We start from the raw sequence: 27,880 nt of genomic DNA, 5'->3' as shown, positions 1-27,880 counted from the left end.
TGGCAGCCCCTGCTCTGAACACAGGGGTGGGGCATGAACCCTCCTTCGCCCTCCTTTGCCTTCCTAGCCTGCTCTGCCTTGCCTGCTCCCCATCTGAGCCCCCACTCCCCCGCGGTCCCGCCTCCCCAGAACCCTGGTCCATTGGCCATTTCAAGGGTGCCGTGTCCCCTTCCCACCATGCCTTGTGCCCTTTGCCTTGAGCCTGTGTCCTCTGGAGTGGCTGTCCCCATCTGTCCCCACTGCGCATGCATGTCTGTGTGTCCTTGCAGGCCTGCTGCAGCGCTGTGGGGGGGACAATGACATCTCTTTGCTCGCCCGCCAGGGGTTCCAGGGAGGTTGTTTTACTGGACCTGCTGGGTTTTTTTGGCAGGACTTTCTACCAGTTTGAGGCGGCGTGGGATAGCTCCATGCACAACTCGCTGCTGCTCAACCGTGTCACCCCTTACCGGGAGAAGATCTACATCACCCTGTCAGCTTACATCGAGGCAAGGACCTTGCTTGGGGTCACTATACATCAACAAAGTCTGGTGTTTCCTCTGCTGTTGGGGTGCAGCCAGCGTGAGCCCTTCCTTAGCTACTGCTTATGGGGTGTAGGGTTTGACTTGGTGTGTGGGGGCCATCTGGGACCCTGGGACTGGAACCTGCTGGGCACAGGGGAGGGAGAGACATTCTGGGCTGCCACCCTGCAGCACCTTTGATGCCTCCCTCTGCCCTACTGCAGATGGAGAACTGCACTCAGCCCGCCGTCATCACCAAAGACTTCTGCATGGTTTTCTACTCCCGGGATGCCAAACTTCCCGCCTCACGCTCCATCCGCAATCTTTTTGGCAGCGGCAGCCTGCGGGCTTCTGAGAGGTACCAGGATGCTCCTGTTGGGGACAGGAGAGCCATCAACTGGAGCTCTTCTAGGGCATCCCAGCAGCCTGGCTAAAAAAACCTGGGGTGTGGGGATGGGACAAAGCCAGTAATGCCTCACCTCTCTTTGCTCACAGCAACCGTGTGACAGGAGTCTACGAGCTCAGCCTGTGCCGTGTGGCTGATGCCGGCAGCCCAGGTGGGTGCCACGCCTCTGCCCAGGTGTTCAGCTGGGACTGGGAGGCACAGCCAGGCCTTCGGGTTAGGGGCTGTGTGTCTGTCCCCCCAGCTGTGTATCTGTGCCCACAGGCATGCAGAGAAGGCGCCGGCGTGTGCTGGACACCTCTGTAGCCTACGTCCGGGGAGAGGAGAACCTGGCTGGCTGGCGGCCCCGCAGTGACAGCCTCATCCTTGACCATCAGTGGGAGCTGGAGAAACTCAGCCTGCTGCAAGAAGTGAGAGTCCAGGCTAGAAATGGGCTGGAATAGTGCAATTCACAGTTCACTGGCGCTGGGGGGATTCTCCACCCCGGATGGCACGGCTGCCTTCGTTGTGGGAGGAGGCAGGAATGGGGCTGTGCTGCCAGTACTCCTGTGCATTGCTGCTAGCCAGGTGCCAGCAGATCCAAAGCTAATGAGTAAATGGGGTTAAGGGGGCCTGGGTGTGGGGGAAAGGGCCACCCCTGAGCCTGGGTGTCTGTGCCCAGGTGGAGAAGACAAGACACTACCTGTTACTGCGTGAGAAGCTGGAGACGACCCAGCGCCTGGGCATGGAGACGCTGTCCCCCTGCTCCAGTGAGGATTCTGAGTCCCGAAGCACCTCCTGCATCTCCTCCCCACTCTCTGCTGATGGAGCACCTGAAAGCCGCACCTCTCCCCCTGAGACCCCCAGCGAGAGGCAGAAGGAGCTGGCTGTGAAGGTACCATCCTACAGCAAACCCAGCTTGCTGGGATGAAGCCAGGAAGTGGCTTCCACAGGGTGGCTGAGGGTTGTGGTGGGAGGAAGCCAAAGAAGAGTGAGAGGTGGAATGTTCCTCCTGCCCCACTGTCCTCCTCCTCTCTGCAGTGCTTGCGCCTGCTCACGCACACCTTCAACAGGGAGTACAGCCACAGCCACGTCTGCATCAGCGCCAGTGAGAGCAAGGTACTGCTCTGCCCCTGGCCTGCTGGGGCCAGGGAGGGATGTGTGCCTGGGTGGGGGCCAGATGGGCACTATGGCACAAGTCATGCCTTCCCTGGGGTGTCTGCTCCCCCTGCTTGCTCTGGTTTTTCCCAGAACTGGTGGCTCTCAGGACTATGCCAGGAGGGGATCCTGCCAGCCAGGATTCTTGCTTCTCCCTGTATGAGCAGGAGCCTGGTCCTCTGCACGTGCCTGGCTTTGCACAGAAACTCTAGTTCACACCTCCATTACTTCACAGCTGTCTGAAATGTCTGTGACCTTGATGAGAGACCCTTCCATGCCAGCTCTTGGGGTCACCACTCTCACCCCCTCCTCAACCTGCCCATCACTGGTGGAAGGATGTTACAATGCCATGGAGGTCAGGTGAGAAGCTGGCTGGGAGGTTCTGGTGACATATCCCAAGCTGTATCACTGGGATCACATGGTCCTTGTCTGTGGATGTTCCCTAGCCATCACTCTTCCTACATTCCATCCTCTCCTCCTTCCCCAGACCCCCCCAGGTTTCCTCCAGGGCAGAGAGCCCCGATCTGGAGCCTGTGATAGAAGGAGAGCAGAAGAAGTCCCCAGCCCGCCGGCCTGAGGAGGAGAAGGAGCCGCAGCGGTTGCTGGTGCCTGACATCCAGGAGATTCGAGTCAGGTAGGAGCAAGCAGCCAGCAAGGGGAACACCTATGGCCAGGGGGGCCATGCCCTACCACTGCCACCTCCTCATGGTCTGTATCCCACCCCTTCTGCAGTCCCATCGTCTCCAAAAAGGGCTACCTGCACTTCCTGGAGCCTCACACCAATGGGTGGGTGAAACGCTTCGTGGTGGTCCGGCGTCCGTACGTCTACATCTACAACTCGGACAAGGACGCGGTGGAGAGGGCCATACTGAACCTCTCCAAGGCCCAGGTGGAGTACAGTGAGGACCAGCAGGCCATGCTCAAGGTAGGGCACTGGGAGCCAGCCCCACTCTGCACACCCCACTGAGGGAAGCACTAAGCTCTGGCTCTCCCCCCGCAGACTCCGAACACGTTTGCGGTGTGCACCGAGCACCGGGGCATCCTGCTGCAGGCGAGCAGTGACAAGGACATGCACGACTGGCTCTACGCTTTCAACCCTCTCCTGGCTGGATCCATAAGGTACCAGGGGCACCTGGGGGAAGGGGGATGCACAGAAGCCATTGCTGGGGGGGCTGCAGGCTCCCAGTGCTTTCCTGCTACTGCCCCAGCCAGGTGTGGGGAGCATCTCCTGTGCAGACCTGTGCCAGGACAGGCTTTCAGCAGGCAGAACTTGGACCAGATTAATTTTGAATTCAGCTCATCCACATTTAAATGCTTCAGTCTAGAGCCAGATTCCAGGTGGTACAGAGGCGTTGTTGTGCTGAGCTCAAAGCAGCATCTATGCCTGGTGGCAGAGCCTCTGGCCTGTCACTGTTTTTGAGACCATCCTACAGAGTTTTTGAGTCTGTTAAGGAAACTTTCCAGTCTCACCATCCCGGAGCCACTCTGGAAGTCACACAGGAACCACCTGAGCTGGGACTGAGGCTCCTTCACAGCAGGTGGTTCCTTGCTTGACTTCTACACTCACCACACACACACTCAGATAAGGTTTGCTAACTGCCTCAGTCACAGGTTTCCCACTGCAGAGTCTCAGACATCTCGATCCTTAAAATAATTTAATCATGGTGCAATAACAAAATAACAGCTGGAGCTGGGTGCCTCTGAGAAAGGACCCTGAACAAAGGAAACCCTGGGCTTTGACCCTCTCAGTCTAAGGGCACTGTCCCTGTGTCCTTCACCTGGCCGTGCCGCAGGTCCCTGTGCCCTTTGTTATGCAAACGATGGGCAGTTCCCAGGCTCTGGCCTCAGGCTGCCCCCCCTGCAGCTCAAATCGCAGCTGCACACCAAACTACCTGCACTAAATACTTTCATTCCTCAACAAGACCATCCCATGGACTTCTTGAGATCACCTCAAGCGGCAGGACTAGAGGAATGGGAATACACGCACACAAATCTGTGTGCTCTGGCTAAAGAGAATTTAATTCTATGTCCCTCCAGCTGTCCGGATTCAAGTGTCAGCCTGGATGCAGGACGCTGAACCTGGGAGTCCACACCTCTCCTTGTCCACATTTTTTAACGTCTTTTGTCCCTTGTTTTCCAAATCAGATCCAAGCTGTCCAGAAGGAGAACAGCCCAGATGAGAATCTAACCTGAAAAATACCCTCCACCTCATCCGTCTGCCAACAGGATCAAGATAGCTGATTCTGTCTGAAGACTCCCCATGTTAATATCTGATCTTTCACACCATCTGCTGCCCCAGCTCTCTGCTCCATGGAAGGATCTGTCTTGATTCACAGCTTCACAGGGGAAACTCACTTCTGTTTGTAGCTGCAAAAGCCTGGACCCGCCTGGGCAGGATTCCTTGTGCACGTGCCATCTTCTGCCTGTCCCTCCATGGGTGACCTTCATATCACACCATCTAATGCTCCAAAAAAGGTCCCTATCAGAGGGGAGGGAGTGAGAAAGGTGGTTTTGGCTAAAAGCTGGTCTTTGATCTAGAGAGATGGGAATGCAGCAAAGCTCAGAGCTGGGAGAGCAGGAGGAATTGCCCTCAGGCAAAGGGAAAGTGGTAATTTAGATGTGGGGTTTCCCTAATTTACCGGTGTTTCTGCAAGAGACAGCAGAGTAAGATCAGGTGTCAGTACTTTAAGATTATATTTATAAAGTATTTATTTCTATTTACATCACAAAAATCCCCGAAGTTGAGTCCTGGCCCCCAGCCAATGCCTCCCCCAGGCAGGGGAGAGCCTTGGTGCTGGGCCTGGGTTCCAGAGATGCCTTCCCAGGACACCCCTGGCTTGTGCCTGGCAGCAGTGCAGCTCTCACCCTCACTCGATGCCCTTCCCCAAATATTTGCTTTGCCTTCCCCTACAGCTTAAACTACTTTTCCCCTGAGCAGTGGCCAGACAGCCCACCATGTCTTCCCAAAGAAGGCAATTCCTACCTGTCCCATCTACCTCTGGAAGGGAGGAGCCCAGAGTCTCAGCTGGCCAGGGCACCCTGTCCCTGCAGGTGGGTCACTGCACTTTGGAGCTTGGTCCTACTGGAGGGAAAAGGAGAGCTCTGGGTATGGCTCTGTCTGTCACCCCATGCCGGGCTACCCTTTCCTACACAAAGCACTTGGGCCACCTCCCCTATCCCAGCCTGGGACCCCCAGATGTCTCATCCAAAGGGATTTCCCACTCTTAGGGCAGGATGCCAAGGATCCCAACCCTGCAGGGAGTGTGGAGGTCCAGGTGGAATAGGAAAATTCCCCAGGAGCCACAACTAGGAATGACTATCCCACCCTACAGGATTCTTCTTGCCCTTTCCCAAAAGGGTTTGCACATCCCTTCTTCTCCCAGCAGGATGACAAACTCAAAGCAGATCAAAGGGTGTCAGGGTGGGGATGGGGCTTCTTTTTTTCTGTTGTAGCTGGTGTTTTCTCACTCTTCCTCTGCTGCAGAAGCGAGCACCCACCTCCCCCCACCCTGCCTCCATCAGCATGTTAATCTGGAGGCTTCCTGCACAGAAGGTGTTTTTGCTGAAAAGACCTTCTTCCTCCAGCCATCACTGCTTCCCACCTCCTCCAGCAGCAGCTCTCTCTCTTCTCCCATCTCTCACCCATGACTAGATGTTTTTGTTCAGGGCTTCCCAAGTGGCCAGCAGCATCTGGCACTGCTCCGTGCTGGAAGCTGAGCATCTTCCTCTGTGCATCTCCTCAGCATCCCCCCAGCTCTGCTGTCTCTTGTCCAGCACGGCTGCGCCTTGGCTCTGCCACACCTCCCTGCACTGTCTGTGGGGTGTGTGTGTGTGTGTGTGTGTGTGTGTGTGTGTGGGGGACGTGGTGCTGTCTTCTCGTTACACTCGTGTTGTGGGGGCACGGATAGGCAGGGACGTGGCAGAGGAGTAGAGGCTTGCACTGGCCCCCTTGCTGCATATCAGGCACCCTTTAGCTTGGGTTTCAGGTGACAGAAAGAGTTTGGGGATTCTTCTTCAGCACATGCTGGTTCTGCCTGGCCTTGCCACAGCTCCTTGGGCATCTCACCCCATTACTACAGCCCAAATCTGCAGTGGGGCTGCTCCTCTCAGCCCAGCTCCCCTGCCCAGGACAACCTCCCCAGCAAACTGGGCTATTTTCCCCTCTGTGATCCTTTTAGACCTGAAGGCCAACTCGTGCCCTTTCTGTATGAAGAGGAGCCAGCCTGGAGGCACAGAGAGGCTGAGCTGGGGCAATGCAGGGGCCCAGGCTCCAACATCCTGGTTCCCGTGCTCTGAGCAAGGACTAGTTAGTACCATCCCAAATGTCACTGTAAGAGGCTCAGGGTAGAGAAACAGGGAGTTCCTGAGGGGAGGCTCCTCCAGAATGGAGGCAGCTTCTGGCAGAGACGGGACCAGTGTCTGTCAGGGACCAGACACAGGTTCACTGGCCAGGGCCGTGTGGTGCTGCCTGTGCCACAGACAAGACGCAGCCAGCTGAAGGGCACCCTCCAGCCAGAGCCGAGCCATGCCTGAGGCCAGCAAACCTGCAGAGCAGACGGCTCGGCTGGAGGTGGGAGCCGAGGGACTCAGAGCTGCCCGCTGGATGCGGCACACGGGCCGCCTGCCATCTCACAGCAGCGCTCTGACCGCTCCTCGGCACGGCCCTGGCCCCATCCCCTCGGCAAGGAATGCACACCGGAGCTTCAAGCACGACGAAAGCCCAACGGGAAGGGAAACTGCACAGGGCAGCGGGTGGCACGGAAGGCAGGCGGGCATCGGCGGGCGGGCCGGGGCCAGGGAAGGAGGGAGGCCGCGCTCCCCGCCCTCCGATTCCCGCCGGCGCTCCCTGCCGTGTGCCAGGGGGGCGGTACTGCGGGTCCTGGCCGTCCGTGCGCACGTGAGGCTTGTTCGGTTCTGAAATAAATGTCGCATTTAACGCAATTCCCGTGCGCTGAGCGTGCTCTCCGGGGCTGGCGGGGCAGCGGCAGGGACGGGGCGGCAGCGCCGCTGAGGGGGGCGGGAGCGGCGCCGGGGGCAGCGGCAATGAGGCGAGCGGCGCTGATGGCAGCAGCGGGACTGAGGGGAGCGGAGCTGAGGGCGGGCAGCGCCACTGAGGGGGCGCCCCCTCGCGGGCGTGCTCAACACGGCGGGACAAGGGGCGGGGCAACGGCGCTGACGGACAGCGCGATCCCGCTTGCGATTGGTGCAGACGGCGGGCACGTGCCGCTGTGGGCGGGGCGGCGCGGTGTTTCCGCTGCCGGCGGGGCGCGGGCCCGTTTCCGGCCCGCCGCGGGTGCGGGTTGGGCCGGCGGCGGGCGGGCGGCAGCGAGCGGCGGCCATGGACCTGTTCGGGGACCTGCCCGAGCCCGGGGCCGCCGCGGGTGAGGCCGCGACCCGCTCGGGCCCGCGCGGTCCGTCGGGCCTGCCCGGCCGCGGCCCGTGGGCTCGCCTGAGGGGCCGCGGGCCTGCTGCAGCTCGGCCGTGGGCAGCGTGGCTCCGCGCGCTGCCAGGCCGCCGCCACGGGGAGCTTGAGGGGCGAGGGGGAGCGTGAGGGGACGGGTTAAAAATCGCTGGAGAAAATGCCGGGTTTGGTGGGTTTTGTGGTTTTGTTTTCCCTGGGACTCCCCCCGCTGCAGCTTATACCGTGGTTTTGCATGTTCTGTATGAACTGCAGCTCCCCGCGGTTTAGACCATGTTGGAGTCTTGCCTCTCACTGTGCTGCTGTGCTTAGGGCATTGCTAGAAAAAAACAAACCCCAAAAGCCTGTTCTCAAGACAAAAATTCATCTCAGCCCCAGGCAGGTGGTTATTTTGCTTGTGTAGCAGCTGCTAAAATTACAGATGGAAGTAAGGCTGTCCTGGTTTACCACACGTGTGCTGGCCTGGGGACAGTCCTTTCAGAGCAGCTCCCCCAGGAGTGCCTGCACTGGTTCCTTACTCTGCCCTGGTGCCTTGCAGGGAAAGATGCCCAAAAAGGGCCTCTGCTGTTTGATGATCTCCCACCATCCAGCAGTGCTGACTCAGGTATGGGTGCTCTGTTCCTACCATTAGTTTCGTTTTCCGTGTTTCCTGCATCAGCATCTCTTTCAGATGAAATGTGTGTGAATCCTGTTCTTTGTTAGGCAGAATAAAGACAGTAGAGTTATCAGTGCTGGCATGCAGACCAGCTGCATCCTGTTTGGTTTTTTTGTAACCAGGGTGTTATAGATGTTCCACATATATTCTATGAAACATTCCTTAAAAAATGTTCCCTGGAGCAAATGCAAAGTCTGGATTTACCCAACTTGTAATGGAAGTAGAAATTTGGCTCTCTTTGGTAAACTGACCTCATTTTTTCACCTCAGGAGAAACATAGGCAAAGCATTATTCCATGAAAGGAACAAAGGTATTTAATTGTTTTTGTCTTCTTGTGCTCCAGGAAAAGAAGGCTCTTTGCTCTTCGATGGTCTCCCACCAGCCAGCAGTGGTGACCCAGGTAAGGAGCTGTGTCCCTCATCAGCCTCTCTGGGAAAAGCCCAGCGTGCAGCCTGGTGTGTTGGGCACATAGCAAGTTACCCTGGTGCTTATTTCTCCAGTCCAGTTGGCAATTTGTGGCCCAATTGTTTAAATCAGGATTCTGAATCTTAAAAATAGGCCTGTTCCCAGAAGTACATTCCTGTCTTTTGGGGACCATGGTTGTCTGTCTGAAAGCTCCCTGCTTTGGGGGGGAAGTGCCCTGGTGCAGCCACTGCCCTGGCTGCTGCTCTGGAAGGCTTTGTGCATGCAGCCATGGGCTTGCTGTCACCTGGGAGGAGCTGAGAAAATTCACTATGCCCATAGGAGCCTCAGTCTCCAGAAGGACAAAGCCACAGTTCTGACATCAGGTTTTTGCTTGCTTGCTTTAATTTGTAGCCTTCTTCTGAACCTTCTAAAAAATATGCATGTTCAGAGTAATAAAATAAGTTCCTCTGCATTGTTGTGGGCAGAGATCAGAGAGGATAATAATAATATAGAAATGTTCCAGCCTGTAGCATTAACTTCCTGAGCAATTAACTGCAAAAAGAAATTAAAAAACAAACCTGGTAGCTAAGGAATAAAACCTGTGTGTTGTTCATAGTAACTGTGGTCACTTAATGCTGTGTGTGTGAGCCTGCACTCCTGAGTGTGCTTTGGTATAAAAGGACTTGCTGCTGAATTTATGCAAGAAAAACAGTCCTGGAACACTTTAGCCACCTGCATTTTTGCTTTCTTTCAGCCTCCAGTGCTACTAAGCAAGTCTCATCAGCAGAGAGCCAAGAGAAAGGACAGAAGAGAAAGTCCTTGGAGGAGGAGGAAGAGAAGAATGGCAGGGAAGAACTTGTGGAAAAGAAAGTTTGTAAAGGTTTTCAGACAGTTTGAAAACAAATGTACTCAATTTGTACTTTTGGCGTTGGGCTGAGTAAGTCCAGAACAAAGCTGAGCTTTGGTTCTTCAGTCTGCTTGCCTTTTCAGTCTGTTGTAGGAAACAAACTGCTGCAGGGGTCTGTGGCAGCTCTTTAAGCTTCCTGGCTCTGTCTGTCTCCTTCACCTGGGCCTTGTTTCTGTCCCTGCTGGGCAGCAGGCCCTCAGCAAGATGAGTGCTTGTGCTGCCGACAGGGGGATTGGTGTGGAACCTCTGTAACGCTGGATCCACACCATTTTCTTCTGCCACATCCCCAAATCTCTGCTGGCTGCTAAGGATGCCAGAGAGGGGGACAGACAGGCTTGTTACACACAGGGCCTTTGTGCCTCCAGTGCCTGTGTGTGCTGTGTTGCAGCTTTGGGAGTGAGATGTGTTCAGGGGTACAAAGGAAAGGATGTGTCCTGGGAGCATCAGACCTGGATTTCCTGTCCTTAGTGCACTCTCTAAAGCTGGGCTTTATTAAGCTGCAGGTTCAGCCCCGTGCCTCCCCTGCCCACCCTGTCCCCTGCTCCTGTTTTAGACTCCTGTCCAATGCCCAGCAGTCCTGCTTGGCTACAGCTGCCTGCCAAAATGAGGGCAGGCTGCTTTTAGAGCTGCTGACCTTGGGGGCACATAAAAGCCCATGTTACAAAGGGAACATGGCCTGCTCAGCAGCAGAGGTTTTGTTGCAGGACGAGGGCTGCACCTGCACTGCCCTTTGTGGTTTTTAGCCTGAGCTGAGGAGACAGAGGAGTTTGATTTGCATGTGTGTGTCTGCTTTGTTCCCCTTTAGGATCAGTGGGCATTCTTGGCCTGAAGGGTTACGTGGCAGAGAGAAAAGGTGAGAGGGAAGACATGCAGGATGCACACGTCATCTTAAACGACATCACCGAGGAGTGCCGGCCTCTGCCCTCCCAAATGTGAGTGGGCCCAGCTGCCAGAACAGCCATCCTGGGGCTGAGGGAGCCCCAGCTTGCTTCAGCTAAGCCCAGGGGATGATCCTTTTTGTTTTCAACAGCTGATGCTCTTGTCTGCCTCTCTTGTGGTGCATGGTTTGGGCTTGTTATGGGAGATCTGGTGTGTTCCCAGGCAATTCACAGGGCTGCTGTGTACAAACACCTTCCTTTGAGGGGTGCTTAGTGGATTCAGTCACTGACTTTATGAGCACCATGAGGGCTTGATAACTCTGGATGTTGATCCTCTATTACCCAAATGTAGGTGGGTATGTAAAATGAAAAGAATGTTCTCGAGCATCACCTTGATACTGGATTTAGCTTCTGAACTAGTACTGTCCCAAGAGGATTGTGTTTTGAGAGATCCAAGTTTTTTGTCTGTAGCATAGTTGGAACAAGCTTAGGCATGGAAGGTGCTGTAGGATTGGCTAAACTGATGTCTGTAATGCTGGAGAGCTGCAATGTCCTTGAGGTAAAATGTTTATTTGCTTTTATGCCAAGTTGAGGTCTGTAAACCCTTTAGCCCTTCATTTTCTTGAGAAGTGGAAAATTACAAGAAAGTTCTCAGTTCAGTGCTAGAACACATAAACCATGTAAATGCTGAATATATGAGCTCAGAGACCTGCTGCCTTTTGTGCCTTGGAGTGCAGGATTTCTGGAGTGGCTGACACAGGGCAGGGTGGTTTGGAGAGGGATGTTCTTGTTGCCATTCCCTGGCCTGTGGCCCTTCTCAGCCTCCTCCTGCTGCCTTTTGTTCCCCCACAGCACACGTGTCTCGTACTTCGCTGTTTTTGATGGCCACGGCGGAGTGCGAGCCTCCAAATTTGCAGCACAGAATCTGCACCAAAACCTGATAAAGAAATTTCCTAAAGGTGAGAGGAGTGGAATAATGGCTGTATGACAACCATCACCTTTTCTGTCTTGGCAGTGGGTAGGGAAGCTGATCTGTTTGGGTGTAGTCCTACAGTACCCATCCCTTATTACCAGAGGGCTTGCAAGACTGCTGTGTCTGCTGGGGAAGAGGGCTGGAAGCCTTTTTGGCACAAGGGTGCAAGTAGCCAGCTGTGACTCACTAAACAAGTGTGGGATGTGCTGTTGCCAGTTTTGGCAGTGCCACATCAAATATGAAAATCCTCCTGTGGTGGAGAGATTTATGTCATAAACTCCACATACCCTACTGCATGGATTTCTGGTAGGGTAAGCCCAGGATTTGCCCCAGCTGCTCTGCAGAGTCCAAGAGATGCACTGCCTGACTGAATGTTGGATGAGCAAAGGGACAGACTAGGATAGATCAGATATGTTTTACTTGGAGCTTAGATGCTGTTTTGTCTGACAGGCGAGGTAGCCAGCGTGGAAAAAACTGTGAAGAGATGCCTTTTGGACACCTTCAAACACACAGATGAGGAGTTTCTAAAGCAGGCATCCAGCCAGTAAGTGCAAATGCTTTCTGCTAATTGTATTTCTTACTGTGCATCTCTGAGGTCTGAGCTGTGAGCAGGGCAGAGGAAACCTTCATTGTGTCATTCCTGTGCTTTGGCAAAACTCCACACAGCTCCACTGTGCCAGGCTGTGCCTCTGCCAGCTGAGTACTGGCTAGAACTAGATCATGGCATGTTCCACTCTTACTCTGTGGCCAGTGGTCTATAGGATCCCTTAGAATAAAATGTTTCTGCAAAGGAAGGAAGCAAAACAGGTCCAAGGACCACCTCTGTCCTTAAAGGATGGAAGCAAAACAGGTCCAAGGACCACCTCAATCCTTATAAGGATTGTTTGATTTCTTTTTAAAGACTTGCCATGTTGCTGAAGGGATTTGTCCTGTGCTGCCTGAGTGGGGTCTCTCTGTTGATGGCTTCAGTGTGTGGCAGGAGGGGCTCTGTAGAGGCCACTCAGCTTTCTTTAGAGCTCTGCTTGTCAGGCTGGAAACATCCCTGAGGTAGCTTTTCATGCCCTGTGTTGAAAGACCTACATCTCTCAATGTAAATTTAAATCTTGCTTTCTTCTTGAGAAAACAAAGATGTTATGAAGAATGTCCCTGTGTGGGGTAAATGCCAGCCTGCCTTGCAGCTGGGTGTGGAGTGCCAAGCACCCTTCTCTCAGTCTCTGCTGAACTGACACACTGAATGTGTGTCCCTAGTGTGGACTAGGGAAGATACAGATTGCATTTCAAACACAGTCACTTTGTTACCAGTCCTTCACAAACATTTGGTTTGGGATTTTTCTTGTTACTATTTCACAATGACCCCTCTCTCACAGTTGGAGACACTGTTGATGCATTTGATTCCCTGAAAGCTTCCAATTTTAAGTAAATTGCAAACTGGCTCAGTCTCTTAAGCTGAATCAAAACAACAGGTTTGACCAGGCACAAGGAGGATGCTTTCTTGAGTCTGTCAAGAACTATCAATAGTGTCCTTCTCAAACCAGCCCCTGGTCAGAAGCATGACTTATGACTAAGGATTGCTAGCAATAGCTGTATTGGTGGTGAAATGAATCATGTTCATGCAGCCACACTTTCAAAGTAAGGAAAAACTGGGTGAAATATGTCTAGAAATTAGTCTCTCAATGAAGTATGGCATCATAGCCAAGCTTTTTGTGGACAGGACTAGTATGGCAGCTGTAATCTAAGAAATGCTTCTCATTTTACCTCGAGCTCTAGAGATAAAAGCTTAACTACAGGAAGTGAAACAGGAGGAGAACAACTGAAGGAGTGGTGGTGCTGCTGCTGAGGTGGGGTGGTGAGGGCTGAGGTGGAGCAGGGATACTGTGAGAAAAGGAGGAGAATGTAAGCAAAAAAGAAGGAATTTCTGCTTCAGAGTTTTGGTGCAAAGAAGCTTCCCAAGGAGGAGTGTGGGGGTTTTGTTTGCTTGTGATGCTGTAGCTTTTGGGCAGCCATCAGGGCTGAGCCTGCTCTGCTCACACATGAGGTTTCCTGGGAGCTGAGTGTGAGGAAGAGTTGGTATGGGAGCTGTGGTTGGCAGCATTTGCACCAGCTGGGCATGGGCTGTGCATTCAGAAATCTGCAGCCTGTGTAGTTCCTCTGTCCCTGTCCAGTTTGTTGTTTGTCACCAACCTGAGCTGCTGGCAGGCAGCTGCTGTGGGCTTGTGCCACCTGATTGCTGTGTTGGCACAGGACACTGCTTTGAGTCCCCAGGAACACTCTGTAACTTCTTAAGTGTTGTTTTTCCCCTTTAGTAATCCCATTTTTGTTCCCTTCAGGAAGCCAGCGTGGAAGGATGGCTCCACAGCTACTTGTGTCCTGGCTGTTGACAATATTCTCTACATAGCCAACCTCGGGGACAGCCGGGTAAGCAGAATGGAGACCACTGGTGGCATCTTTATTCTGCCCAGAGCTTTGTGGGTTTTTTGTTAGTTTGTTTGGGATGTCTGAGTTGTCATGAGCTACTCAACTGTTCCTACAAAGCATCTTGCTTTGGGTGGGTTCAGAGTACTTCTGTGTTGTCTCCCATAGTGTAATGCAGTGGTGTGTGAAGGTTCTCTCTTGGTAGTGCTAAATATCTCACAGGATCAAGAAGAGAATCTTTGAATATTTCAGTTGGAAGGGCCCTATGACAACCATCTGGTCCAACTGCTTGACCAGTTCAGGGCTGCTCTAAAGTTACACCACTGCTCAAATGCCTCTTGAGCACAGACAGTCTGGGGCATCAACCATCTCTCCAGGGAGCCTGGTGCAGTGTTTGATTATTGCTCTATAAAGAAACACTTCCTAATGTCCAGCCTGAACCTCCCTGGCCCTGCTTTGAGAGCAGCATTCCCATGAGATCAGCCCTTCCCTCTCCGTGCCCCCTCCTCAGGAAGCTGCAGAGGGGATGGGGCTGTGCCTCAGCCTCCTTCTGTCCAAAGCAGACAAAGCCAGAGCCCTCAGCCTCCTCCCAGGTCACACCTCCCAGCCCCAGCCTGGTTCTCCTGGGCACACTCGAGCCCCTTCCCCCATCCCTGACCCTGGAGCTCTCTGGGTGAGGCTGCCCAGAGCTGAGCACAGCCAGGCCATGCCCTCTCCTGTGTCAGTGTCCCCAGGATGCCACCTGCCCTCCTGGCTATGGCTCCTGCTGAGCTGCTGCCCCAGCACCCCAGACCCTTCCAGGGGCTGCTCCCCAGCCTCTCCCCTCCCAGCTCAGCCTCGTGCCCAGCCTTGCTCCCCCTGAATGCAGAGCCCAGCACTTGGACTCAGCAGTTCTGTGCCACTGGCATTGCCCTGGCTGCAAGGCCTCTCCTCCCTCCAGAGAGCCCACAGCACTCCCAGTGTGGTATCACCAGCAAACTTGGTAATGCTGCATTTGACATTTGCATCCAGATCACTGATCAAAGCACAGAGCAGCACCTCCTGCCTAGCAATGAGCCCTGAGAATCACCCCTGGCCACCAGTCCCTGGCCTGATGTGGCACCATTCAGTGCAGTTTGGGGCTGTCTCCAGAAGCTGTGCTGCAGCTGGGCTGTTGTTTGATGGTGGTTTTTTGTCAGCACAGGCGATTCTGTGTCGCTACAATGAGGAGAGCCAGAAGCACACGGCCCTGAGCCTCAGCAAGGAGCACAACCCCACCCAGTACGAGGAGAGGATGCGGATACAGAAAGCTGGGGGAAACGTCAGGTGAGTGCCTGAGGTGTGAATGAGCTGATCCAAACCCCAGCCTGATTTGGGGCATGAGCGCTGAGGTTTTGAAGCTTCCTGAGCCCAGTATGCAGGATGAGAGAATGTGTTGCTGCTTGAGGCCTGTAAGGATTCAGTTACTGGGGCTGGTTGGTGGTTCCCAGAGCCTTAGGATGGCCAGGGCAGGTGCCATGTGAGGGCCTGGCAGTGGGATACCAGCATAGGCAGGCTTAAGCTTGACCTACAGGTTTGGGCCTACAGAGCTGGATTGGATTGTTGAGGAAGTGCTTTCTGCACTCTGTGGTGCTGAACAGAATTAATTTCCTTGCAGCATGACTCCTCTGTCCTTGTCCTGTGATAGGGGGCATGGTTTGAGAGAGCACAAAAAGCCCTCAATGTCCATTGGTGTTGCTCCCCTGGGATTACTATATACACTGAGGCTCTGTGCATTAGGAGGGAGTTTTCTGGAGCCAAAATGTGATTATCTTAATGTTCCCGTGCAAAAAGGAGTTCATGGCTGTTTGGGGAGTGGGTGCCAAACACAACAGCTGAGTCTTATTTCCGTGGCTAGGTTCTCTCTCTTCTTTGGGGGCTGTTTCTTGATTTAGTGGCATCTTCACAAAGAAAGGATTCAGTGGAGGTGAAGTATCTTCATGCCTGTGGAAGCAAAATGCACCCAGGCTGGAGAGGGGTGGGCTCAGTTCTGTTGTGCTGCCGTGTCTGGAGCGCTTTGTTCCCCTTATCTCTGGGGAGCACATGCTGCCACTTACACTCAGCACTGATCTCTTTGCACATGGCAAAGAGATGCCCAGTGTCTGTTAGCTCCTTTAAGAACTGATCCCTGACTGCCTGGGAGCCTCTCCCACTGCTTGCACTTCAGTATTTTGGGCCCAGGAGATAAGCCACAAAGTGTGTGAGTGTCAGATCTCTTCTCTGTGACATGCCTTGCTTCTTGCTTTTATCTCAAGCAGGGCTGCTTGGACTATGAGATGAATGAGCTTTGTGTATTCTCAGAGGGCACAGAAGAGCCTTTTTGGGGAGAAGATGCTTTATGGTTAGAAAGGTGAAGTGTGGGAAGCTGTTTCCTAGGGAGCTTTGTTAGTTAGAAAAGCTTGAGGTGTTTCCTAAGGGGTGTTGTAATGCAGGTTTCACAGAAACTGCTTGCTGCAATCAGTGGTTACTAAAGGCCAAGTGATCAGGAGCATGTTGTGTTTCTCACTCCTGGGAACTGCCTGCAGCTGGGCCAGTCTGTAGGGGTTGGTGTCCTCAGACAGGACACAGGAGGGGCTGCTGACTCAGACCTCTTGTCTCTGCCACTCTGCTTCTAGTGAAGAGCAGTTTGCTGGATATCTTGCCAAAAAATAATCTCTATTCAAACTATGTCACTGGGAGTTCAGCTCACATATAATTTTACTGCCCCAGTTTGCTAGGCTAAGCAGGCTTTGAGTTAGGGCAGGGTGACAGAAAACAGCCTTGAAGTCTCCTGACTTCATTTCCTCCTCACTTGTTTCCCAGAGCTTCACACAAACATACAGAAAGGGAAGGGGACTTTAAAGGGAAGATTTGAGCTTGCTGGGGAAGTGGGTCATTGTCTGTACAAGCAGATGGGTGCACGCTGTGCCCAGCAGGCAGTGCAGTGAAATGCACACGTGGGGAGGCTCTGAGTGCTTTCTTTCCTCGTGCAGGGACGGGAGAGTGCTGGGAGTGCTGGAGGTGTCCCGCTCCATTGGGGATGGCCAGTACAAGCGCTGCGGTGTCATCTCTGTGCCAGACATCAAACGCTGCCAGCTCACACACAATGACAGGTAACGTGTGCCCTTGCACAGGGGCAGTCTGTCCCAGCCCTGTTTGCTCTGCTGTGAGAGCCAAGGCACTTCAGACTGATCCCCCCAGAATTAGAGGATGCTCTTACTGCTGCTGTCTCTCTGCTTCTGTTCCTTATTACAACAGTGGGATAATCTGCTGCTCTGCCAAGATGCTGGGCAGGCTCCTCTTGGAGGAACCAGCCTCATAGCAATAGCATACACAGGCCTTAGATGTCGTCTGTGCTCTGATTAAGTTCACAAATCAGTGTTCAAGCAGGTAGTTGAGGCTTGAGTTCTTGGGTCTCCATTCTGTCCAGGAGTTGTTTTTAGCAGCTGTGGTGCCAATAAAGACTTTTGCATTCAGCTGTGATATTTGAAGATTTGAGATACTTTTCCATGATATGATTGGCAACGACAAATTGCAGTGAGCTTTTGTGTCAGTATGGCCCTGCAGACTCTCAGAGGTGAGTGTAACCCAGTACTGCTGCTTTTTCTGGGATTAGAGTTCCATATCAAGTGATCCACTAAAATATTTCTAAAGATACTCTTGAGTATCATGCACTGAAATGATGTCTTCAGAGGCATGTGCAGACTGACCACTTCTGTGGGTTTGTTGTAGTTTTCCTTGCCCTGGGGACTCAGGTTAGGGCTCCTGGTTAATACAATTCCCTGTGCAGGCAGGGAGTGCACTGCAGGCTGCCTCCCCATCCTAAGGGGGGTGCTGCCCTTGCCTTGGGCTTTGTATCTCCTCAACCTTCTGCAGCCTGTGGCAGTATTTTGTGTCAGAGTTTTCTGATCACAGTTGTGTCATGTGTTTTTCTTTTGAATTTTCATATTTAAATTACCACATACCTCAGGAGTGTAGAAATGTAAAGTGATGTACATGAGGGATTCATCATTGTTTCTCTATTTCCTTGCATTAGCTGCTTCACAGGGATAATACATGAATGAAAAGGACTCAAAGGAAAGAAGCAGTTCTTAGAAAAACAATGGAGCATTTGACCAGGATCATACATGATCTTGCCAGTGTTGTAGCACAGCCAGGATGTCCTGATCAAGGCCTTGCATTAGTTGCCTGGCTCTTTGCCCTGTATTTTGAATTGCCATGAATAGTAGGTCCCAAGGGATTTTCAGATGAGCTTTTACAGCATCTTCCCTTTGGATCCAAGTGTGGATGTTCATAAAATAGATTGGAGTGATTTTGTTGTGGTTGAGAAGCCAAAAATTCAGCCTTGGAATCTGTCTCCACTTGATTTCCAGGTTCATTCTGATAGCGTGTGATGGCCTCTTTAAAGTCTTTACACCAGAAGAAGCTGTGAACTTCATTGTGTCCTGCCTGGAGGTGAGGAGAAGTGGCATGGGAGGGCTGGGTTTGTCACTGCAGAGGGCACAAAATGGGCTTCTGCCAGAGTGTCCTCTAGGTATCCCCTAGGCTGTCTGCATTTGTTTTGCTTCCCAGTGTTTGGAAAACACAACCCCACTGTCGCAGGCGGCAGCAAGGGCAGAACCAATATAACAGGGGGGGAAACTGGGATAAACCAAAGTACAACTTAATGCAATTAAAACATATAAGAACACAATACAACACCCCACCTTTGCTGGGAGCAGTGAGATTGCTCTGTCCCAACAGGATAAGAATATCCAGATGAGAGAAGGGAGGCTGGAGGCCGACGCTCGCTACGAGGCCGCGTGTAACAGGCTGGCCAGCAAGGCCGTGCAGCGCGGCTCGGCCGACAACGTCACCGTCATGCTGGTGCGCATCGAGCACTGAGGCACCTGCTCAGCCAGGGGAGAGCTCTGTGGGCATGCATGTGTGCCTGCAGGAGCCTGGCTCCTGCTGGGTGCTCTCCAGTGTAAATAAAGATGGGGTTTTTTCTAATAGCTTGATTGTAACGGTGTTCGCAGGGGTCTTAGATCCTCGTCTCTTTCCTTATCCTGACCCCATGTTTCAGAAGGCTTGATTTATTATTTTATCATCTATATTATATTAAAACTATACTCAAAGAATAGAAGAAAAGGTTCTCCTCAGAAGGCTGGCTAAGCTAAGAATAGAAAGGGCAGAATGAAAACAAAGGCAGCTGTCCCAGACTCTCTGTCCAAGCCAGCTGACTGTGATTGGCCATTAATTAGAAACATCCCCATGAGACCAATCCCAGACCCACCTGTTGCATTCCACAGCAGCAGATAACCATTGTTTACATGTCATTCCTGAGGCCTCTCAGCTTCTCAGGAGGAAAAATCCTAAGGAAAGGATTTTTCAGAAAATGTGTCTGACAGCTGCTGTCACTCTAGAGCATGGCACGGCACAAAGCACCAAGGCTCCATCAGAAGGGTGTGCAAGAGAGATTTATTAGAGCAACATGTTACTTTTATAGTTTTTCAAAGATATTCACATTTCACTTAACAGGCACATTCACTGCCCATTGGTCATAAGAAAGAAACAAAGTTCTCAATAGGTGAACAAGGAGCCACATCATTCTGTGAGCCAGCTAGAGTCTGTATCTTTTAACTTTCTCTCCTTCATCACATCGCCTTGGTGTCTTCCTTGAGAGAGATATGGGGCTTTCCTTATCTTTAGGAAGCCTTTGCTTGCTCACAAGAACAGCACAAAATGCCTTTCCTACAGGTTTAGCTCACTTAGTGTTGAATGTCTCTGCAAACACAGTGAATTCACTTGGCAGGGGTGCTACCAGGAGGCATCTGGGGGCATCAGCTGTGCCAGCTTTTAATGGGACAGTTCTGCTGTCCACATCCTTGAGCTTTGTGCAAGTCCCTGGGAGAGTCAGGAGTTCCAGGACTCAGACAGGCTCTACCATACAGACTGTGAGATCCTCCAGGCCATCAGTTTGGGATCTGGTATGAGCTGTCCTTCACACTGGGTAGGAAATCTGGCTCTGAAGCTGGGCTGTGAGGTTGCTTGCAGCTGAGGGACACAAACACCCTTGCAGAGCAGCAGCATACCTGCCCTGTGCTTGCAGAACACATTGGAGTTTTACCACAAAGTTTGTATGGAAAACATGGCTGGAGTTTGCTCCTGATGTTTTTTGGAAAAAGCATTTTCACCAAATGGACTTGGTGAAAAGGCAGCTGAGCTGCAGGCAGGCTCTGTGTGCTATCTGAGGAGAAGGCATCTCAGGTTTTAGGTACTAATTAGTGTCTGGTATCTCATCCTGTCTCAGTGCCTCTGCCAGCTGTTGCTGCAGTCAGTGTGCTGTTTTCCAGAGAAAATTTGGCCTAAGACCAAATGACAGAATGAAAGCTAAATGGATTGGGCTACCTAAGCCCTGAAGTTTCCCATTTCCCACCCTGTGTGTGAGGGGGCTCCCAGGGAGGGAGGTGGGCTGAGGGATGTGCATTGTGGTTGCCTCCTTGCTCTGATGAGGCACAGCTGTAGTCCCAGGGGATGGGGGCAAGGGCAGGGTGGTGCCTGCTGTTTTGTGCAGGGCTGTGAGGCTTCCCTGGCTCCTTTCTGTTTTCTGTACCCCTGGAACTCTGGGATTTGGTCCCAGCTCCTGGGCTGTTTGCTGGAGCACACGATGGCTGTCCTGTTTGGGACAGGTGGCTTGACCATCTTAATTCTATTTCTGCTCCAGCAGTAGTGAGTTACACTTCATGGGCTGAGGGTGCACACTGACTCTCTGCATCTCCTGCAGAGCACTGAGGAAGGAAGTGGCCCTCTGGCACAGATTTTGGGTAGTGCTTGTCCTCTGCCAGCTTGTTATGCTCCCAGCCATTCCTGTGTGTTTTGGTGTAAGGTTGCAGTGCAGGATGAGCTGGGAGGGAATGCCTTTGTTAGCAGCACACTCTCCTGTTTCTACTCTTGAAAGGCAAATTTGGAGAGCCCAGAGCAGCATAGAGTTGCTTCTGTTTGTGGCAAAATAAACCCTGATGGCAAATTTCAGAAAGGCAACTTGCTTTCCCTTCTCAGCTCCCCCTTTTTCCAGACCCAAACACCCCTACCCATGAACTGCTGCATTAACAGCTCCTTCACCAGGCTCCTCAAGGAGATGCAGCCCGTGGAGAAGGGCAGGGACATCCCTGGGAGAAGGTGGGGCTGTTAGCTCAGGCTATCTTGCAGTGCTGCTGGCACCACTTGCCCAGCTCTGAGTGCTACTGGGAAATCAAACGCTCACCGTTCCTGGTGCAGCCCTGGCTGTGTCACGTAGCCTGTGCCCTGCTGAGCCCAGGGGCAGCTATCACTGCCAGAGCAAAGAGCTGGGCTCTATCTGGGCTGCCACAGCCAGGCCCTGTGCCACAGGCAGGGAGTGCCTGCTCTGCAAAGCCACGGCGCAGGAATTTGCTTTAATCCAACATGCAGCATTGTTGGGACTTTGCTTTGGTGATTGGTGGGAAAGATGTTGGCTCCTGCCAGAAGCCCCTGCTCACACACTGCAGGGAGCTAAAGCAATGCAGAATCTGGCCTGGGCTGCTGAGACTAAGTCTGGGCAGGGAAGGGAAGTCCACCAAGGGCAAAAATGGACCTGTGGGGCTTTGTACCAGGCACGGTGGGAGCTGAGCCCCAGGCAGCCATCTGCTGCCACTGTCAGCAGTGTTTTCCAAGATAAACTTCTAGGTCTAGCCTTCAGATAAAAGTGAATGCCTTTAGGTCCTGCTCAGGCTGCTTTATTACTATCATCATCATCATCATCATCATCATCTTCTTCTTCTTCATGATCTTTTGTCCATCTTCAGCTGGTTCTGCAGCACGAGCAGTGTCAGACCAGACTGCAGCTCCCTGTATGAGCAAATGGTCTTCCTTAGGCTGGGTGCTGAGCAGGGGAGACGATGGTGGCTGGCACAGGGAAGGGTGTGGCTGCTCCTGGCACAGGTTCAGCACGGTTCAGCCTCTTCACACTCCCAGCAGCACAGCACTGAAATCGGAGCCACTTTGAATGGTGAGAGGAGAGCCTGCAGTGTTGTCCACAAAGACAGAGGCATACTGGCCAGCCTGGGGGGAGAGAGGGGTTAGCAGGGCAGGACACCTCCCCCGGGCACCAGGCATGGCCTGGCAGGGCCAAGGAGAGAGCTCTGCCTGCACACAGCAACCAAGAGCTGGAGGAGCTGCCCCTCCCCTTCCTTCTGGGAAAAGAGCAGCACAAGGCCTTTAGGGCAGCCCAGCCACAGGCTGTGCCCTAGCAGAGCTCTGACCTGATTGTCTCTGGGACCTGATGCCCAGCCCTGGCCTGGGGCCATGGAAGGCACCTTCCTGCCCAGCACTGTGCCAGTGGAGCTGGCCCCACTCACCTGCAGGTAAAGGGTGCCCGTGACAGAGATGGTGAAAAGGTCCCCGCTGCTCTCCAGCTGGGACACACTCTCCAGATGGCTGCAGAAGAGCAAGGGCAGTGGTGGGGGGAGCAGCCCCTCCTTTCCCAGCGGTGCTGGGCTCCTTTCCCCCTCCCTGGCCCTGGCCCGTACCTGTTGTGCTGGCAGCAGGACTGCACACAGATCAGCACCCGCAGGCGGCTCCCTCGGCATCCCTGCCTCTTCCTCCGCGGCTCCCTGCGCGCTGGGACAGAGCGGGGGGTGAGGCCATCCCAGCCTGCCCCGGCAGCGCCGCGGGGCTGTCGGAGGCCTCACCGATGTGCAGCGTGCTGCTGAAGGTGTAGAATCCTGCAAGGGGGGCTGTGTACTGCCCGCTGGTCAGGTTCAGCCCCGGGCCACGGTGGAACATCTCCTCCCTCTCAGGCTGGCATAGGGAATGGCTCGAGTTAGAGGAGGAGTCCCTGTGCCAGGACAGGTGCCCCTGCAGACAGGGAAAAGGGGCAGGCTGGGCACTCACAATGTAGAACGGTCCCAGCTCCTGCCACGCCTTCTGCTCCACAGCGATGTCTGCACGCGTTTGGCAATGGAAAGCTGCTTCCACACGACGCTGGGCCCCGGCCTGGCCGCTGCCTTTGCTGCTTTGCTCCTCCTTAGACCCTTCCCCAGCTGTCCTGCACATCTTTGCCGTGCCTGACCCCGAACCCCACCGAGTCTGACGTTAGGAAGGGAACCTTCACTTTTCCTGGCTCTGCTGCCCAGCCCTGCTTCGCCTTGTCCCGCTGTCCCCACAGCTCCCACCCTGTGTCCCCAGCCCGGTACCTCTGAGCAGGAGCTGCAGCTCCCTCAGCAGCTCCTCGGGCACGGCGGGGGCGGCCGGGCCGGCCCCGGGTCCCGCGGTTGTTTTTCCCGGGGAGCCGGGGCCCGCTGCTGCCGTGAGAGCCCCGGAGCCGCCGCGGCCCCGCTCGCCGCTGCCCCTCCCGGGGCTCCCGGCCAGCAGCATCCACGCCTGCCGGGGATCCACGCGGGGCTCCCCGCGTCCCGGGGCCAGCGGCCGCTCCCGGGCTGCCCGCGGCGCTTCGGTGCCGCTGCCGGCGGCGTAGAGGAGCGCCAGGCACAGCTCCGGCAGCCGCATCCCGCCGCCGCTACCGGAGGGCGGCCCGGCCCCGCCTCGGGCCCGCCTCGCCACTGGGCTCTGCCCTCGGGGCCGCCCCGCCGGGAAAAGCTCCCGCGGGCCCAGCGGGGCAGCGCCGGGAGAGGGACGTGCCAGCCCCGGGGCTCCTCAGCGCCCCGTGCTTGTAACGCCTCGAAAGCACCGAACAAGCGGAGCGGGAACAGCTGAGCCGTCCTGCGGGGCTGGCTGTGGGCCCAGCCGGCGGGGAAACCTCAACTTGTGCTCGCCCATCCCTCTGCCACCGGCTGGGGCAGGAGCCACCGCACCAGCGGGGCTCACCCAGGTGCCAGCTGCTTCACCATGGCCATGGATCACTTCCCTGGGGTGCGTGCCGAGTATCCCAGCAGAGAAACCAGGATTATGCACAAGCAGCAATGTCAGGCTTTGATGCGATGAACCACACTTAAAATACCCTAAAATCTTTAGGGTTTGGGGGGGTGGGAAATGCAATTCTAAAAAAAACACAAACCCACAAATGAAAAGAAGAGAGCATTAACCAAAGCGTGTTTATAAGGAAAAGCCTTTTCCCTGCAGTGGTGGGGGAGAACATGCTCCTGGTGCCCCAGCCAGCCTGGCACAGGGCTTTCCACCTCCCACTCACCAGTCTGAACAGGCAGCAGAGAAAAGGGGAGCATGGCTGCATAGGGTGACAAGCATTACTGAGGCTCTCCTACCACCCATGGTCACCCTGGAAAGGTTCTGTCCATTTGGAGGTGTCCATGAAGATGGAGGAGGAGCTGTGGAAGAGCCAGAGGCAGGGCAGGGAGCCCTCGCGTGTCCAGAGGTCCTTGGAGCAGTCGTACACCTCCATTTCTACCCGGTAGTCCCCGTCCATGCCCTTCCAGTGGCCACCGGTGACAAAGAGCCGGTCACCCAGTGCCACCATCCCACCGTTCTCATGCAGGGTGTGTAGGAGCTGCACCTGTGTGAGGGACAGGGTGAGACGTGCAGGGACTCCTGGGTGACCTCCTACTCCCACCACAGAGGACAGTGACCCCCCCCAGATGTGTCTCCCTACCCCATCTTTTCTTTCTGTGGGGCTTGGGGGCCTCTGGTGCCTCGTGCCTGTATGATGGGGAGTAGGGCAGGAAGGAATGGGGCACCCTCAGCTCTGCAGGTGTAAATAGAACCAAGGGATGAGTGGGTAGGAGGGAGAAGGGGTGCTGGCACTGAGGGGAGGCAGCTGGGAACACCATCCCCATAGCCCTGGGAGGCTGATCGTGCCTGGTCCCACATCCCACCTTCTGCCAGATGTTGGCCTCTGGGTTGTACACATGGACCTTCTTGGTGTTATCCCCGATGAGGTAGATGAGCCCACGCAGAGTGGCACAGCGTGGGGCTGAGAGGTACTTGGGGATGAAGGGAGATGTGATCACACTCCACAGATCTGCAAGGAGCAGTCATTAGCAGCGCACCCCACCCTTGGCTCTCCATGCAGCTGCCATTGCTGAAAAAAGCACTGCTATTTCAGGGAGAATTTGAAAGGGAGGGGGCAGACCAGCCAGGCAGACGGGCACCACAGTCCCCATCCCAGTCGAGGGTCTTGCACAGGGGGGTAGGGATGTGGCTTGTACTGGTGCTGTGGGATGGGAAGGAGTCTGCTTGAGGAGGTGGCATTGTCACAGGGTGTTAGTTTCTCCCTAAGGCAGGCAGCTGTGGGAGCTGCTTAGCTCATCCCAATGCCCCAGAGATTGCACTCCACTGAAGCTCAGCTCTGGGGTTTGTCAGGCACCCGTGACTCAGGTTTGTGCTGCTAACAGCCCCACCACAGCCACCACCACAGCCTCTCAGCACCTGCTCACATCCCACAGGACCGTGCCTGGCAGTCCAGGGCTGTCACCTGCCTGGGGGTCCCCCTCAGTCCCTGTCCCACTGGCGGGGTGGCAGCAGGGCCAGCTCTCACCTTGAACGGGGTTGTAGCACTGCAGAGTGAGCGCGTTGTACTTGACGGCGCAGGAGCCCACCAGGTAGAGCTTGCCCAGGCAGCTGGCAGCTGCAAAATTGCTCACGTACTTGAGGGCTGGGCTGATGGCACACCAGCTCTTGTTGTATGGGTCGTAGCGCTCCACCTCCACCACGTCCACTGTTGTCCCTGCAGGGTGACAGGACACTGCAGCCACCCTGGGGCACCCATAGAGCCCCAGCCCAGCAGCACCCCCAGGGTCTTTGCAGCCTCACCCCCGATCACGTAGATCTCGCCGTTGAGGACGGCGCTGGTGTGGTTTGTCCGGGCTCTCAGCATGGATGCGATGGGCTGCCAGACCCCATCCCTGGGGCAGAAACACCAGGCCTGTGTCGTTGACCACGTGTCATTCTGGGAGCCCCGGGAGCCACCTAGAGAGAGACAGGTCAGGTGGGCCACCCTCTCCAAGTGCAGCTGTCCCTGGGTATTCCTTGCCCGTGGCCAGATTTGCCCAAGCAGAGAGTAAGGAGAGGATTTTGCTCAGAGAGGAGCCTCTGAGCTCATATCACTGTTCCCTGTCCCCCATCCCTGCTCCTTGAAGCCCCCACCCTGCACCAGCAGCTCTGGCACTGACCTGTGACATACACATCATTGTTCAGAGCCACCAGGGAAAAGCCCCACTTGTTGTAATCAGGGAAGTCGGGCAGAGCCATCCATCGCCCTGAAACACAGCAGAGCCAAGCAATCACCCCACAGCCAGCTATGGCACTGTGTAAGCCACCCCTGTGTTTCAAGCCCATCCCAACGCAACCAGTGTCTCTCTAAACTGACATTAGTTTGGCAAGAGGTGGCCTCGGGGTAGGCAGATGGTTAATTAACATGGAGGGAGCTGGAGGAAGTGGGGGGCACTTACTGCTCTTGGGGTTGTAGAAGGCAAAGTTCCTGGTGGCAGCCGGCATTTCCAGCCCCCTCTCCTCATCCTCACCATCCTCCAGCACACGGCCACCAACCACCACCAGCACCTCCTCCAGCTTCTGTGGTGGGGTTGGGGGGTTCTTCAGGGCACCGGTGCCACTCTGTCCCTGATGAAGAGGCCAGGACAGGACCATGAGGCTCCTCCTTCCCAGCTCAGGGAGTGGCATTGAGGGAAGGGGGTACCCACCATGGTGCGGGAGCGGGCGACGAGGGCCTTGCTGGCATCTGAGTCACGAACAAGAGGCTCAGTGGCGAGGAGGTTTTGCAGGTACTGGTCAGGCAGCGAGACAAGGTGGGTCAGCTCCAGCAGCTCCGGCAGGAACTGGGCTCGGGATCCCGGGTCGTGGCGCACCCAGCGCAGCACAGCCTCAACCAGGCTCCGCTCCTCCTGCACCTGCAGCTGGTCATTGGAGAGGTAGACAGCCAGCCTCTCCTTGGAGAGCTGGAGGAACTCCTCCTGAAGAGAGACGGCTTCAAAGTTCTCCTGCAAGAAAGACCAGGCCTTGGAGGAGACCTCAGGGCAGCCGTGGCTCTCACCAAACTCACAGATACCTAGGCAGTTGGTGGCATCCATCTGCTGCCGGAGGTAGCGGCTGCAGACCTTCTGGATGGCAGGGAAGTGGAGCTGGCTGGAGGTCCTCATCAGCCCCTCCACGTTGCCCTGGTTGATGGTGACCTTTCCCGTGTAGGCAAAATCAAGCAGCATCTCCAGCGCACTGGGGTCGACTTCCTTGAGCTCCACCCGTGCTGCGATGCTCTCAGCAAAGTCACCGGAGAACATGGCATAGAAGTAGTGGCTGCAGAGGGCCAGGATGCCTCGGTGGCAGGGAAACTCCCGCCCGCCCGCCACCAGCGTCACGTCGGCCAGTTTGGGGTTGGTGCGGAACTGCTGCAGCCCCTCCAGCACGCCCTGGGCGTGCGAAGGCAGGCAGAAATCAAAGTCGTCCATGTTCCTCACCATGGTGCCGGGGACGGCCGCGGGGGCTGGCAGGCGGGCGGTGCCCGAGCAGCGGGAGGCGAGGGGGTCCCTGCTAGGAAAAGGCGACGGCGTCTCCCTCTCGTCCTGCCGCGACATCCTCCCGCCTTCCCAGCGCCCGAGTCAGGGACAGCAGCGGCCGCACAAGCGCCTCCCGCACCCCCCTCCCACGGGGGCCGCGTTTTCTCCTCACCACGCCGCAGCTGCCCCGCCGGGCCCCGGCCTTTTGGGGATGATTCTCGGGGTGATTTGAGCCCTCTCGGCGCGGTCGCTCCCGCTCTCAGCAGCGCTCCCCAGCCCGGCCGACCCGCGGGAGGGAAGGGACCGCGGTCCCGGCGCTGGGCAGGGACACGCCGCATGACACGGGATCAGCCGGGACGGGGGGCACTCGCTATTTTTAGGCGGCACCTGGACACTGCTCCCTGCTCTTAAAGGCACCGCACGGGCAGAGCTCTCGCCGCCGCTCATCCTCGGTCGCTGCCTTTAGGAAAGCCTCCCCCTCGCGAAGGGGTCGGCTGGGCACCGAGCCTGGAGGGACAAGCTCCCACAGCACCCTCCCTGCACCCCATCGGCAGCAGGGGTCCCCGCGATGCCCCTCCTCGCTCCTCGGGCTCGCACTGCCGGGGCCGCTATAAATATAGGTCTTTATCTCACCCCGCGGCAGCCGTAAACACGCGGCGGCAGCCGAGGCCTGAAACACCCGCCCGGGGAGAGGGGGAGCTGGGCTGCTGCGGCGGCCCGCCCAGCTTAGCAGCTTTCTTCACCGCCCCGCAAAGCCTCGCTCAGCTGGGACAGAA

The 27,880-nt window shown here is 55.2% G+C and overlaps 4 protein-coding genes across 31 annotated transcripts in view; 2 read left to right on the top strand and 2 right to left on the bottom strand.

Moving 5' to 3' along the window:
- The window catches only part of KIF1A (kinesin family member 1A), a 42,996-nt gene extending 36,018 nt beyond the window's left edge, over positions 1 to 6,978 (top strand). For all 25 annotated transcript variants that reach the window (XM_077183688.1, XM_077183684.1, XM_077183683.1 and 22 more), the window contains 11 exons: positions 371 to 485; positions 722 to 855; positions 993 to 1,054; positions 1,165 to 1,310; positions 1,562 to 1,774; positions 1,921 to 1,998; positions 2,273 to 2,397; positions 2,525 to 2,671; positions 2,770 to 2,962; positions 3,038 to 3,156; positions 4,183 to 6,978. In XM_077183688.1, the coding sequence (XP_077039803.1) occupies positions 371 to 485; positions 722 to 855; positions 993 to 1,054; positions 1,165 to 1,310; positions 1,562 to 1,774; positions 1,921 to 1,998; positions 2,273 to 2,397; positions 2,525 to 2,671; positions 2,770 to 2,962; positions 3,038 to 3,156; positions 4,183 to 4,225 (1,375 nt within the window). In that variant the 3' untranslated portion in view covers positions 4,226 to 6,978. The remainder of the gene's footprint in view (positions 1 to 370; positions 486 to 721; positions 856 to 992; positions 1,055 to 1,164; positions 1,311 to 1,561; positions 1,775 to 1,920; positions 1,999 to 2,272; positions 2,398 to 2,524; positions 2,672 to 2,769; positions 2,963 to 3,037; positions 3,157 to 4,182) is intronic.
- Positions 6,979 to 7,262: 284 nt separating this feature from the next.
- ILKAP (ILK associated serine/threonine phosphatase) lies at positions 7,263 to 18,677 on the top strand. 2 transcript variants are annotated; one of them, XM_054639303.2, is made up of 12 exons: positions 7,263 to 7,418; positions 7,995 to 8,060; positions 8,455 to 8,511; positions 9,271 to 9,396; positions 10,229 to 10,355; positions 11,154 to 11,260; positions 11,725 to 11,818; positions 13,602 to 13,689; positions 14,870 to 14,991; positions 16,677 to 16,796; positions 18,057 to 18,138; positions 18,427 to 18,677. In XM_054639303.2, the coding sequence occupies exons 1-12, from the start codon at positions 7,376 to 7,378 to the stop codon at positions 18,565 to 18,567; spliced, it is 1,173 nt and encodes a 390-aa protein (XP_054495278.1). In that variant the 5' UTR covers positions 7,263 to 7,375; the 3' UTR covers positions 18,568 to 18,677. The 2 variants fall into 2 exon arrangements, with proteins under 2 accessions (XP_054495278.1, XP_077039788.1); XM_077183673.1 differs by lacking the exon at positions 7,995 to 8,060 and having other exon boundaries at positions 7,291 to 7,418.
- Positions 18,678 to 21,435: 2,758 nt separating this feature from the next.
- On the bottom strand, positions 21,436 to 23,210 carry ERFE (erythroferrone). Of its 2 annotated transcripts, none has more exons than XM_077183674.1 (6): positions 22,878 to 23,210; positions 22,576 to 22,748; positions 22,374 to 22,482; positions 22,212 to 22,302; positions 22,041 to 22,119; positions 21,436 to 21,667 (listed from the first exon to the last, which is right to left on the bottom strand). In XM_077183674.1, exons 1-6 carry the CDS (start codon positions 23,188 to 23,190, stop codon positions 21,554 to 21,556), a joined length of 879 nt encoding a protein of 292 aa, XP_077039789.1. In that variant the 5' UTR covers positions 23,191 to 23,210; the 3' UTR covers positions 21,436 to 21,553. The 2 variants fall into 2 exon arrangements, with proteins under 2 accessions (XP_077039789.1, XP_077039790.1); XM_077183675.1 differs by having other exon boundaries at positions 21,522 to 21,744.
- A 201-nt stretch (positions 23,211 to 23,411) lies between these two features.
- On the bottom strand, positions 23,412 to 27,820 carry KLHL30 (kelch like family member 30). Of its 2 annotated transcripts, XM_077183671.1 has the most exons (8): positions 27,277 to 27,820; positions 26,295 to 27,135; positions 26,046 to 26,214; positions 25,767 to 25,853; positions 25,408 to 25,563; positions 25,133 to 25,321; positions 24,471 to 24,616; positions 23,412 to 24,151 (listed from the first exon to the last, which is right to left on the bottom strand). In XM_077183671.1, exons 1-8 carry the CDS (start codon positions 27,549 to 27,551, stop codon positions 23,900 to 23,902), a joined length of 2,115 nt encoding a protein of 704 aa, XP_077039786.1. In that variant the 5' UTR covers positions 27,552 to 27,820; the 3' UTR covers positions 23,412 to 23,899. The 2 variants fall into 2 exon arrangements, with proteins under 2 accessions (XP_077039786.1, XP_054495567.2); XM_054639592.2 differs by having other exon boundaries at positions 26,295 to 27,417.
- Between the last annotated feature and the right edge of the window lie 60 nt (positions 27,821 to 27,880).

Source organism: Agelaius phoeniceus, chromosome 10, assembly GCF_051311805.1.
Source record: "Agelaius phoeniceus isolate bAgePho1 chromosome 10, bAgePho1.hap1, whole genome shotgun sequence".
NCBI lineage: Eukaryota > Metazoa > Chordata > Aves > Passeriformes > Icteridae > Agelaius > Agelaius phoeniceus.
The sequence above is the reverse complement of the archived record's forward strand: the minus strand, read 5'-3'. Positions and strand labels throughout refer to the sequence as shown.